This window comes from Vombatus ursinus, unplaced genomic scaffold (genome assembly GCF_900497805.2).
Source record: "Vombatus ursinus unplaced genomic scaffold, bare-nosed wombat genome assembly UNPS02010639.1, whole genome shotgun sequence".
NCBI lineage: Eukaryota > Metazoa > Chordata > Mammalia > Diprotodontia > Vombatidae > Vombatus > Vombatus ursinus.
Window position 1 is genome coordinate 4,750,577 of NW_020950417.1, and position 14,333 is coordinate 4,764,909.

At 39.2% G+C, this 14,333-nt stretch overlaps 1 protein-coding gene across 5 annotated transcripts in view; it reads right to left on the bottom strand.

The window, feature by feature from the left end:
- SMOC2 (SPARC related modular calcium binding 2) overlaps positions 1-2,983 on the bottom strand; it is a 251,087-nt gene extending 248,104 nt beyond the window's left edge. For all 5 annotated transcript variants that reach the window (XM_027854847.1, XM_027854845.1, XM_027854844.1 and 2 more), the window contains exon 1: positions 2,424-2,983. In XM_027854847.1, the coding sequence (XP_027710648.1) occupies positions 2,424-2,510 (87 nt within the window). In that variant the 5' untranslated portion in view covers positions 2,511-2,983. The remainder of the gene's footprint in view (positions 1-2,423) is intronic.
- Between the last annotated feature and the right edge of the window lie 11,350 nt (positions 2,984-14,333).

Sequence of the window (14,333 nt, forward strand, 5' to 3'; positions counted from 1 at the left end):
ATAACAAAAGGTTTATTGTTACAAGATTTTGTGCTTTAAAAAAGCAGTATTCAGGAGGTATTTTCAACTTTATACTAGGAGTCCCATGAAAACAGACAGGGTCAACCCTGAACCCTCATGAAAAAAATTCCTAGAGCAACCTTTAAGAACCCTTCTCTCCCCACCTGCCTCCCAACAACTACCAAAAAAGTTTGAATACACCTAGTTTAATATACTTAGAAAAAGAAGAAAAATACACTTAAGTAACTATTTGATTCCGTTTTTCTAACATGAATCAAACAAGGCTAGAATAAGTCAGAGGGTCCTGGAGTAACCTGTGCTTTTTACACTTAAAAGAGAGAGAGAGAGAGAGAGAGAGAGAGAGAGATGTGAGAGGCAATGACCTGCTGTGGGGTGGCTGCTGCTGCCTCTGCTATAATCTACTTAGTGGTCTAGTTTCATGAGAACTTACCTAGTCTTCTGATTACCATGTAAAGCCAACAATCACCTAATACCAGAACAGTGAAATTCTGAACATCTCTTCTCTTCCCTTAGTGCTCTCAGTAGTTTCTGCTGTTATTTCTTGAGGGAAAAGGGGACACTGTTGTGTTATATTCAGGGAACAATCTATGAATTGAATACATATGAAAATATATACATTTATTTCAACTTAACTTGCTTTTATCTGGGTGATGAAATGATAGTCAAGTGATCTGCATATGAAACCATTCCTTTAATGTTTTTAATTAGCAATTTATAATCTCCTGTCTTTTGAACTCCTGAGCTACAAGACAGGTATTGGGGACCTCTTGTGAAGAATTTTAGGTATGAGCAGTCAAACTCACTAACTCCTTTCCTCTCACTCTCTCTCTTTTTTTAAGAGAATCTCACACAAATGTTTTATACTTGCTGAAAAGTAGAATTTGAAAACAGCTCATTTCACAACTGTCCTTATTTTTAATATAATAAACACCTTTAAGACACATCCCTCACCACTTAAAAGCTGCTCTCGACAAGAGGTGTTCTCTCTACCTTCATGTTTTCTCAAGCACTTGTTTAAAAACACATCTAAGTGGAATGTTTTTATTTCTGCAGATTGCATTAATTATAGCTTTGCAAACACTGCAAGCGCCGCAAGAAGACTGAACTGAGCCATTAGCTGCAAACCTCAGGTCTTGGCTAGGGAAAGGTTTATGGTTTATTTAGCAATCCTAATGAATTGGCTCACCCATCCCCTATACATAGCTCTGCCTCTGGCATAAGGTGCTGGACACAGCCAGAAACTGTCTCATAGAAACTTGCAGTTGAGAAGAAAAAAAAATACATCGTGGTCAACCACGGATGACCCACACATTTGGGAGAGCTGCTTCAATGCAGGATTTTTGCCCTAGCTAGGGAAATAAACCTAAGGATGGATCCAAGCCCAGGAGACTTAAGGCTAACCTCATACTTAAACTGACTTCTCCCTTAGCCTTTCCCAGAGAGGGAAGACAAATTAAAGCAACTTGTTCCTCTATTATATTAAAGTTCAGGAAGAAAACAATATTCATTCTTTCTTCTTTTCTGCCCCATCGCTCCCATCCCCCCACCCACGCCCCCCGGTTCCCTGGTCCCTAGGAGAGTAAGAATTACGGATGCTGGTTCTCTCTATCCAACAAAGGTCAAATGGAGGGAATAAATGCCGGGGGGGGGGGCGGTTGGAAAGACAGAAACCAGGGAGTGGGGTACAAGAGCTCCTGCTTCACAGGTCAGATGGGTTTCCCTGGCCCCAGTCGAGTTGAACTGTCTGACAGCCCCAAAGCTGCCTGTCAGCTAGGACCAGCATGGTCCATCATCCTCCCACGACCCAGTTATTCTTTTACTCTTTTGTACCCACTTTTCTTCTCGGCCCATGAACTTCACAAGCCCGGGACTCGAGTTCTGCAACATTCACCCTACCCATCCAAGTCTCAATACGCTGGGACCCTAAGCGCGAAGGCGGGGGTTCCTGAATCCCCAGCATTTCAGACCCCAGCGCAACAAGAGCCCCTTAACAGGATATAGACGAATGACTGCTCTGCCCCTGGGTCCCGCAAAAGAAGTCAACGGTGATGTGGGGCTGCCACCTTATCGAGCCACCCAATCCAGAAGGGGAAAAGGAAAGAGAGCGTAGAGGGACCCCGAGAAGAAGCGCAGTTGCCGATCTCTTTGGCTCTGCGAACCAACCTGTTCTGAGGCTCGGGGAAAGGAAGAAGAGCAGTTTGGCTGGGAGGGGACAGAGGGCGCACGGGGAGCGAGAGAGCAGCGCGGGCTGGGGAAGAGAGGGCAGTCCCGGGCGTGCGCGCGTGCGGACCGAAGGGGCACCCCTGGTGCCGGCCGAAACAGCTTAGTAGCCTTCTATGTCGGCCCGCGAAAGGGAGGGAGGGGGATGAAGAGGGAGGGAGGAGGCATTTCCTCGGGCTTACCGTGAGAGCAGAGAACTTCTGTGCTGGGACCAGTAGGAGCAGCTCCGGGAACAGCAGCAGCAGCCACCAAACTTTGGGGAACAACATCCTGATCCGGAGCGGAGACGTACACTGACAGACACGCGCGCACAGATACACACACACACACACACACACACACACACACACACACACACAGAGACACACACACACACACACAGAGTGCAGCAGAGAGAGTTTTGCCCGGCGGTCTCACTGCTCCTCCCTAACCTCCTTGGCTCTTTCTTTTCTCGAATCTCCTGCTAGGCTAGAGAGTTAGCGCAACCGAGAGCGATCCTCCTCCTCTGCGCCTGGGGTAGGGCTGAGATCTGCTTTTTCTTTTGCCCCCTCTGAAATTTGGGCTGGGCTGAGGAGAGGGGCTGAGGGGGAGGGGTGGGGGAGATGCAACTGCTGCTTCCTTTATTCTCTCTTCCCACCCCCCCCTCCTTGCTGTTTGGATTTTATAACCTCCCCCTCCGGGCACGGAGAGATATCTCACGAGTCCTTTTTTCTGCTTCCTTCACTTCTGACAGATCCTCTCTGAAACTTCCAGGATCCTCCTTCTTTCACCCTCACCACCACCACCCCCCTTTCGCTCAGATTCCACCCCTTACCCCCTCCCACCACCACCCCATCCACCACCACACTTCAGCCCCACCTTCCTTTGCTGGCTTCCTCGGCTGCCACTGCTCTCAGTTCCCTTATCAGATCAGATGCTGCTGCTGCTTCCCAGCTCAGGTTGGAGCCCTTCTTTAGCGGAGATCTTTTATCTCTGCTCGTGGCTTGCAAAAGGCAGAGCAAAAGGGAGAGAGGTGATTTAAAATTTGTAGGTTTATATGTTGTGTGTGTGTGTGTGTGTGTGAATGTATATGTATATGTATATGTATATGTGTGTGTATTTACATATAAACTCTCCTTGCCCCCACCTTTGTCATTGATTACAATGACGGGCCATCACTCCTTACCCCCCACCGTCAGCTTCCCCTCCCTACACACACACACACACACACACACACACACACACACACACACACACTACAGCTCCACTGCACTTTCAGGTGAAAGCTAAAGCACACATAACCAGAGCATACTGATTCATCCCTCCAGCAAAATCCCAAATCTCCAGTTTCAGTAAAACAAGCACGCACAGGATTTGGAATCAGAGGACTGGTTGTGAATGTTTACCTATATGACACAAGACAAGTCATATTATCTTTTTGGGCTCTGTTTCCTCCTCTGTAACTTAAAAGGGGGGGGAATCATAGCATAGGTATTAGGGGTAAAGTGAAAATAAAAATACTCTTGTATAATGCTTTTCATTTTGCAGATGAGAAAAATTGAGGCCCAGAACCCAAGTGGCTTAGCCAATCAGCAAGATTCTCTGACTGAATTCAGAGGTCTTTAATTCCATCCCAAAGTACCTCTCACCTCTGAGTCATGTATACCATCCATGATTCTCCTTGCCTTCTTCACTGCAGCATCTCTTCTGCTAGGATTGGTTGATTGATTAGTTCACATACTAGAATGTTGGGTTAGATCTAATATAAATGAAATTTAATAGTGATAAATATAAAGTCCTACACTTAAGCTCCAAAGATCAACTTCACAGGTATAAAATAAGAAAAGCCTAATTAGGCAACAGTCATATGAAAAGATCTAAGAATTTCAGTGGGCTACAAGGTCAATATGTGACATCAGGGAAACATGGCAGCCATAAACATTAAACTCCTAAACCGCATTCAAAACAAGGCATATGGCGGTCTCACTGTACTCTGCCCCGATTAGAGTACATCTGTAGCAATGTGTTCAGTTCTGGGTGATTCTGGGTGACAAATTTTACTGTAAGGATGGGAGGGGAGGAAATAAATTTAATTAATCAAACAAATCACCCATACCACCACAGTTATTTCAAGATACTACCCCTTATATTTTAACCAAGTGATATAACTTCTCTATCAAATCAATGAATCATAAGCTCTAACCTAAGTGCAGAAAAAGTCATTTATCAGCTAGAGTAACTGTCATTCCTTATGGGTTGTCTATAAAATACTGAGCCAAATGGAGATGAGATTCAAGTGCTTGGTCCCGAAGAGGACAGAATATTCTAATTAAACAGTGAGAAGGAACCATTTGGAGGGAAGGAGAAGAGCCTTGGCCTTGACCTTGGTAACAGTCTCTTCCTCTTCCTTTTTTCTAGAAAAGGAACTTGTGAACTTCAAAGGGCCCGAAAGATTTGTCACTTGCCCTTTTCCCATCAGTGTTCTAGTAGCATCCTTGAAACAGCTGATTAATAACAGTGTATGCATCATGACCCAAGGACATACTGAGCACAGATTCAAGACGCTACTAAGACTCCAATGGAAAAATTCCACCATACCTAATGGGAAAGTTTTGAGGACTCCATCAAAAGGACTTCTATGAACTGAGAGGTACCACTTTGCCACATGTGCTCTATAAGTGAGTCCACTTGCCACTTGATTCTTTATGTACTGGTGGGAGAGTATGTCACAGATTTTTAGGGGATATATTATATTATACTAACTATTACTATATATTAACTATATAGTAAGCTATATACTACCTTAGTAAATACTCCTTTCTAGAAACTAAGTCTGATTGACTAATTGATATCAAATGGTAATCATGTCATCAAGCACATATATAGGGGACTCATGTGCTATAGCATTAGAAAGACACATATCCCTAGAATTATCTATAGATCCTGAGGGAAGATGTAGTAACTGAGTTTTGGGGACCTAACTCATCAATGTCAGTGAAAGTTGGAACAAAGTTGCTCAAAGTTTATATGAGCTACTTTAGAAAGCAAATTGACAAGCAGGAAAGTATGAAGTAGAAGGAACCCAGCATGATGGAATGCATCAAATCATACAATGATTAGTTAAAAGAACTGGGCATTGAAAGTGAGAAATGACCCGACAGTAGTCATCATGTTCTCAAATGGGCTATCATATAGAGAGATTAGACTCATTCTACTCAGCATTAGAAGGCAGAGCAACAGGCAATGAGTGACAGTGGCAGAGAGTAAGGTTCCCCAAAGTGGAATGTGGGGTCAGCTAGGTGACACCGTGGATAGAGTGCCAGGCCTGAAGTCAGGAAGATTCCTTTTCTTGAGTTCAAGTCTGGGCTCAGACACTTACTAGCTGTGTGACCCTGGGCAAGTCACTTAACCCTATTTGCCTCAGTTTCCTCATCTGTAAAAGGATCTAGAGAAGGAAATGACAAGCCACTCCAGTATCTCTGCCAAGAAAATCCCAAATGGGGCCACAAAGAGTAGGACACAACTGAACTGACTGAACAACAATAAAGTGAAATAAGGTGTTTTCAAAGAATAATAATGATATTAACAATATCTAATATGCATATGGTGCTTTAAAATTAGAAAATAACACATATTATCTCATTTGCTAGAAATCTTCAAGGACAGCCTGGAAGACCACATGTTGGATACTTTCTAAAGAATTTTCCTAAACAAATAAGAGTTAAACAGATGATCTCTGGAATACTTTACAAGTCCATGTTCCAGTGAAGTTAGCCTAAGTCCAGCCATCCTAAAAGAATATTCTTGGACCCTACAACCTGGACCCTCAGTTGGTCAGTATTTGAAAAAATGCCACATGTAATTGAAGTAGGTGTGAGTTTCTGCTATATGCATTTTACTACATTTTGCCAAAGGGTTTCAGGTAAGTTTTATGTGGTATTCTGATGAGTTCTCAGACCTAAGAGCAGAACTCAATTCTTCCTGATGACTGAGTCGGTAACCAAGGGAATTTTGCACACTCAACTCTGGAATAATATTCTTATCTATCCAGCATTGCCGAAATAGTTCAACCTTGTCTTTATAGCTTTTCATAGAATAGTCTTAATTCTGAACAATGTAAAAGAAAAGGAGTGCAAACTTTAAAGAACAATGAAAAAAAATGGCCGTCAGAGCTAAAAAGAAACACTTTCACCTGAAAAAGGACAAAACGTATTTAACACTCAAATCATGCCCAAAGTATTCATTCTACCACTTTTGAAATTACTTTTTGACTGTATAAACCAAGGAGGTAAGACACATGCTAATTTTGATTGTAATAAGCAATTCAAATCATTGTCACACGACGATATTTACAGAAAGGCAATGTATTACTATTAGCTGCTCATCCGTTGATGGTAGTGCACATGATGGAAAAATGTCATCCGGAGGAATGAGAAAGAAAAAGTCATACCCCAAAGGAATTAATACAGTTCCATAGACCTACATTTTTAGTTGCCTAAGATATTCTTTATAGTTCAAAGACACAGATGCTAATTATGACATAAAGCCCATTGGAGGTCTACATATGGGTCAGAGAGAAAAAAAGAAATTGGGGCTGTTTAAGTTATACTGAGTTCAGGTAATGAAGATATCTAATAAAAATAAAGGCAAAGAAAATATAAGTTCATTTAATTTTAAGAGACCTCCTACACATGAAATAAAATTTTGAACTTGTAAAGAAATCTTTGAATTGTTCATTTTTAGAATGTTCTCTTTAAAAAAGTATGACCAGAATAAGGTTCATTTATAGTTTTGTTCTATCAAGAATACTGCAAGTTCATAGCTGAAATATACAGTCAGTAGTTGGTTTTCCTATAAAGCTCAAAGGACTTTATATATTCCTCATTTCTCCTCACCACTTTATTGAAAGTTAAAGGAAAAAAGTTACTCCTGTTTCACATAGGAAAATCCTGAGACACCAAGAGAATAAATGACTTGGCATGGTCTCATATAGTGTCTCATATGGTTCAGGTACTGGCAGAGCCAGAAATAGAGCCCAAATTTCCTAATTAATAATTTTAGGAAATCAGTGTGGCATAGTGAGTAGAGAACCAAGCTCAGAGGCAAAAAGAGCTAAGTTCAAGCCCTACCTCTGAAATATACTAGCTATGAGAGCTACTCAGTAACCTCCCTGCATCTCCAGGCAATTCTCCAAGATTATACAGTCCAATTGTCTATCTGCATTATTGGAAGAAGTTTCCATTGGGAATACATTTTTATTTACATCTTTACACTCTCAAGAGTGAGAGAAGAAGAAGGAGGAGGAGACTGGGGGAGGAGAGGAAAGGGAGAGAGGAAGAAAGGAAAAAGGAGGAGGAGAGGAGGAGGAAGAGGAGGGGGAAGAGAAGGAGGGAGGGAGGCAGGAGAGGAAAGAGACAGAGAGAGAAATAGTAATTCCAGGGTAGAAGAAAAATTCTTGGCACTTACCAATTTTTTTTATTCAGGGATAGAAAACATATTTTACATTTCAACCTACAAATACTCAGGTGGTTTCCAACCCATTAAACATAAATGATATGCATTTGTCCAAGATTGCCAAAAGGATTCTGGGCTAGACTCCACCATAGTGTGTGGAATCCACTGAAGTAGAATCTGCTTCCTAAATAACAAAACAGTAATGTCTTAGAAAGGTCAAAAATATATGGCAAATACCATGAAATGGAATTGAGAGGGATAATTCATCATTTGCAATACCTATGGAAAAGGATAATATCTTCATGAATAACACCATAAAATATTTATGCCTGGTTTGTCATCCTTAAATTGCAAAATAATAATAATAAATTATTAATGATATATGTGTTACATAAATACCAAGTTAGGAAAGATTCATATATGTAGCTACTTAATAATTATGAAAGTTACACATCCAAATATTGTTTAGCATTGCCTGTAGTGCAGGGGAGTCACAGAAGGAGCAGAGTTTCCTTTCTGACAGACATCTGTTTATTTTGCAATCAAAAAGTAGCATGGGGGCTCTTTGGGAAATTTTGCTCTAAAAACCAATTTTTTGTTCTGGGGACAGAATTTTAATTGGCACCTCTGAGAGTAGTTATGAAGAAAAACACACCAAAGATTGTATTTAATCATCACATAACCTAAGAAATGTAAGAAAACTTATATTCCACTTGTACCTGAGGATCCCCTCTGCAATATTTCCAATAAGTGATCTTTCAGTTGAAGACCTCCAGAGAATAAGAACCTACTCTCTGGGGAGAACCTCCACTCCACTTTTGGAAAAATCTGATTGTTGGGAAATTCTTCCTTATGTCAAACCCTCTCTGCCACTTCTATCATTGTTCCTAGTTCTGTCCTTTGAGACCAGGCAGAATAATCCCACATGGTAGTCTTTCAAATACTTGAAGAAAGATATCATGCAGCCTCCCTTCCTCACCTCAATTCCAGCACTGTTTTCTCTCAGGCTAAGCATATCAAGTTCTTCCAACAGACATTTCTATGGTCCAGGCTTTCACCATCCTGGTACCCCCTTTTCTGTATCCTCTCTATTTCTAAGTAAGCCTCTTTTCCCAAGTCACTATTGCATCAAATAGTTTTATTCCTTTATATTTTATTATACTAAAATGGGAACTATTACGGATTGTATTATGTGTATTAGAATGTATGATCTGGTTAATCACTTTACTTGTTAATTCAAGGTTATCTTGAGAGTAACTTTTGTTTTGTTGTTCAGTCAAGTCAGACTCTTCCTGACCCCATTTTGAGGTTTTCTTCACAGAGATAGTGGAGTGATTTGCCATTTCCTTCTCCAGTTCATTTTACAAGATGAGAAACTGAGGCACACAAGTTTAAATGACTTGCCCATGGTCACCCAGCTAATAAGGGTTGGAGGCCAGATTTGAGCTCAAAAAGATAAGTCTTCCTGACTCCAGGCCCCGCCCTCTATCCCCTGTGCCACCTACATTTTGTTTCACTTATTTCTTAAATGTATTAGGGCTTCTTTCTTGCCTTAATAAGTACAGATTAAGGATATGATTGATTTTTTTCATGTTTTTTTGAGCTTTACTGTGCCTTAAAGTCATCACTTTAAATCATAATTTTCTACTTTAACTGTAAATAGACAAGTTGTAGGAAATTGGGTTATGAATGCATTCTGGCTTAAGGAAATATTCTGGTAATAATTTTGGTTTTTCAAAAATGCCACTTGTTCCAGCTTATTTTATTCTCATTTTCTTTTGTTCTTAAAAGCTGTGTGCCTGGAGGGGAAGGGCAGGGCAGGTCTTGGTTAACTAAGGCTTCCAATTAAATGATTTTCCAAATAATTGAAGTTTTTATATATTATGATTATATAACCTTGCCTTGACCTTGACTTATAAGACTACACAAAACACATACACATATAGATATATATATAACCATATATAAAGAGAGAGAGATGACTATTTATAATACCTAGATATTCTCTACACACATATTTTAGAATTATGGGAGCAAGCAAGAAGTTTAAATGAGGAAGAGTTTCTAAACTTGGAGCTTTCTTGCCCAATTTAATACATTGGATTAGCAGAGATTTATTTTTTGTTGTTGTTCTCATTAAAATAGTGTAAAGTACTCTCTTCTCCCTTTTCAGTGGAAAGTCAAGAATCTTGGATCTCTTACTTAATCTCTAAGGAAACAAAAATCTTTGAATGTTTTAATTACAATTTTATTTCACAGAAGCTGGTGAATGACCTATTGTTGACAGTGGTGATAGTGACAGGTTACAATGACAGTAGTCGATATTAATTTTGTATTATACTATAAATGAGTACCTTGCACCCTAAAGTGCAGCACTTACAATGTTTTGTGTGTGTGTGTGTTTTAATGAATACAATTACTATTAGAACACTTGTGAGTTCCTAAGGGAGTTCAATTTCACAAGCCTGCATACAATCTTGAAACTTTTCCATTGCTAACACTCCCTTCAAGGTCAATGGGTAACTTACCATTCTACCATTCTGAGATGTGGCAGAGCATTACAGCAGATATTTCATTAGCCTGGCAGTTTGGTAGGAGGGAAGAGGTATGCTGAAATGGTAGAGACATACCACTTATACTAATTATTTATTTATTGTGTTGGCACAATTATGCCGACTATATTTTTGCCTGTCCATTTTTATAATGGTGTTTATTAGTGTATGAAACAAAGGGAATATATTACAATAAAGCTAATCAAGAATCAATTGGTACAAAATCCAGTCAAGGTTAACGGGTAGAGAGAAAGGGAAGTAGATCCAGGAAGCAATGAAAATAAACTGAATACAAATTAGTTGATTCAAGTCAGTTTTAAAAAAAAAAATCTTTATTAACTCATTACCATGAGAATGAAGTAACCTAGATAGCAATCTTGGCCATGTCATTAACCATGTAACCTTGGACAAGTCACTTTATATCTCTGACCTCAGTTTACCTACCTGCAAAATGAAGGGATAGAGTACTGGACTTTGAGTTAATAAGAAACTCCAGCAAAGCCTTACTTAAAAAAAATTTTTTTTAATGGCAACAGAGACACAACTTGCCAGGAGCACTTGGCAGCGTGGACCACACAGATACAATTTATACAGACAGAAAAGTAGTGTAAGTAGATACTCTAATAAAGAAACCTTTCAATTACCCTCCACCATTTCCCCTCCCCCTTCTCTGTCTTCCTCTAACCTTGTGTACACACCAGAGTGACATTCCATTCAACTATTTTTCTCCCTCCCTCTTTTCTCTTTCTCTTATTCAATTTGAAAAAATGAAACGTGTAAAGAGAAATCTTATATATTTTAGACAATTGGCGTAATGTTTGAGATACATGGTAATAGGAAAGTTGATTTCAAAAGTATGTGTACTTTGACCTTACAAACATCTGCTGGGTTTCAGGTCTTTGGTGGAACAGTTCATTGTTGTTTAGTGGAATTTTGGCCCTATTACATGCTTGGCTTTATTTCATCTTCATACACAAGGGAGTCTCACTCTGAGTTCAAGGATAATATCTATCGTATTCTGCATCTTAGTCCTAGTTTTGAGATGCATCTTGGGCAAATTTCTCAACTCCTACTGTCCCCATCAAATAAGGGTGACTTGATTCAGAGGGCTGGACTAGATGACCTCTTTTAGCTCATTTCATTCCTCTGTTTCCATAAAACTGAAACTTAGCAAAGAAAAATCAAATGTCTTCCTTACAAAGTCATTTGATAATAAATTCTGGTAAGAGTTGTGTTATCACTGCAGACATTGGAGACAACATGATGTAGTAGAAGGACTACTAAAATAAGGCAACTCCCTCTGTCTAGTGGACAAATGGTCAAAAGATTTGAACAATTTATGCAGAAATTGAAAGATAAAATTGTCAATCACAGGAAAAATGCTTGACTTTACTAAAAGTAGAGATACAAATTTAAGGCACCACCTCACATTTCTCAAGTTGGCAAATATAATCAAAAGCAATGAACTAATACTAGACAGCCTAAAGAAAAATGGTTTGACCTGCTGAATTCCATCCAAATCTTAAACCAGTAACAAAATCTTTCTAGAAAACTATATGGCAAAGTTCAATAAAAATTGCAAACGTAACTATTCCCTTTAACTTAATAATTCCATCAAAGGTGACATTCTCTCATCAAAAAAAAGTTCTCTTCAAAAATATTTATATTGAATTATTAGAATTGAAAAAAAGGAAGCAACTTAAAAGTCCCAAAACTTGAAAATGGTTAAATAAATTGTGGCTCCTTAATGTATTGGGATATTATAATAGGATTAAGATCAATACGTATGAGTAATATAGAGAAATTAGGAAATACTTTTATGAAATAATGCAAATAGCATAACCAGAATAATAGAAAACTATGACCATATAAGTAGAAAAGCAAATCAATATGAATAGACAAATAAAAAACTTACTGAAGACTTCAAAGTTATTTAAATGTCATATTTTATTTATTGAATTTCATTTATTATAAATAATTGTAATTGTCTATGTTGATGTTAAACATAAAATTAATAATGTCATTAAAAACAAAGGAAGAACTTTAATGTACATTGTAAAGATATAAAGAAGGCCAATCAAATCAGGGGTCAAACCCCTCCCTCTTCCTTCTTCCTCCTCCCGAAAGACTAAGGCCATTTGCTGCTATTTAAAAATAAAAGTAAATCAGGAGAAGAAACAAGATAATCAAGAATTAGAAGGAATCAAAAAGGCTAGCCCAGTATTCAATAGGCCAAAAATATAAACTACTAGGTAGAAGACTCTATATTTGATAAGAACTGCTGGGAAAACTGTAAAGCAATTTGGCAGAAATTAGCTTTAGAGGAACACCTTACACCACACAGCTCTATGAGATCCAGATGAAAATGCTACTTATATATAAAAAGAACAGATAATTTAAAAATTAGGGAATAATGGGATGAAATTCCTTTCACAACAATGGATAACAGCATAATTATTGACCAAACAGGAGCTAGTAATCACAAAAGACACAATAGGCAATTTTGATTATATAAAATTAAACAAGCTTTATAATAGACAGATTCAACTAACTAAGAAGATAAAATCCAGTAGGGGAAAACCTTTAAATCAAATATCATTACTAAAAACCAGATATCCAAGATAATTGATTTGTTGTTCCATTTTGTCAGATTCTTCCTGACCCCATTTGGGGTTTTCTTGACAGAAATACTGGCTTGATTTGCCATTTCTTTCTCCAGCTAATTTTACAGATGAGAAGCTGAAGCAAACAGGTTTAAGTGACTTGCCTAGGGTCACACAACTAATAAGTGTCTGAGGCTAGATTTGAACTCAGGAAGATGAATCTTCCTAACTCTAAGCCCAGCCCTCTATCCCCTGTGCCACCTACCTTTTGTTTCACTTATTTCTTAAATGTATTAGGTAATTGACACAAATATATAAGATCAATGGCTATTCTTTAATAGATAAATGGTCAATGGATATGAACAATTTTTTTTTCAAGAGGAAGTATCTTAAACTATTGATAGCCATATGAAAATTGCTCAAAATCACTAATAAGGGAAATGCAAATAAGAATAGTTCCAAAGTTTTCTCTTACACCCAGAAAATTGAGAAAGGTCATAAAAATGGAAGGTAGTTGGTGGGTAGGAAGGTCAAGAGAGTAGGCACAGACATATAGAAAACTAGCAGTGAGGCATATAAGAAGCAACCCACAATTCTGAACTCCAGGGTTGGATGTCTCTTTATGGGACAGTCCACACCAAGGGTGGGGAACCTGTGGTCTTGAGGCCACATGTAGCCTTCTAGCTCCTCAAGAACAAATCTCCAAAGGATTCTGTGAAGTTTGGATTCAAAGAACCGCACTTGATGACCTAGAGGGCCACATGTGGCCTCAAGACCACAGGTTTCCTACACCTGGTCTACACTATGAATCACCTGCTTGGTAGAGCTACATTTCTGCTGAGCCTTTCTTGTCTTCCACTGGATGAAGCCACTTCTCTGCTACTTTTGTAGCATTGAAGTAGTGTTAACATCTTGTGGCTAACAGCAGCCTTACACCTGGGATTCTCAGAGTATCTGTTCCTTTAATGGGGTGCTGAGGCAGTGAGACATTTTTCCTTTGAAAAGCAGTTCCCTTTAAATCTGGCATCTGCAAAGCTATCCAGGTCTCCTCTCTTTGAAGGATATTCCCCTCTGAAGCTATTGAGGGCCATATAAGGTAGTGCAGGCAATCTTATGAAAAGTTCAGCTGCCATCTCATACTGAAACTTCCCTCAGTGCCTGAGCCCTCTTCACCCTGGAACATCTATTGCTCCTTCTGCCATGCTGGCCCTCTTTCTCCCATTAGTGAATTCCTCCCAAAAGCCTCTCTTTTGAAGAGAGGTCCTAGATGGCCAACCTTCATTTGATTCTTAGCTCTGCTTCTGAATTTCTGGACTTCATCACCATGCCTCAGCTGCCATGGTATTCTTCTCAGTGCCTGGAGCCTCCTCACCCTGGAACATCCATTGGTTCCTGCAACTTTCTCATCCTGGAGCATCCCTCTGCAATGCTTTCCCCCTTCTCCCATTGGAGGGGCCTCCATTTTGGACATTGGCTGAGGCTAGCTAACCTTCATTCCCCTCCT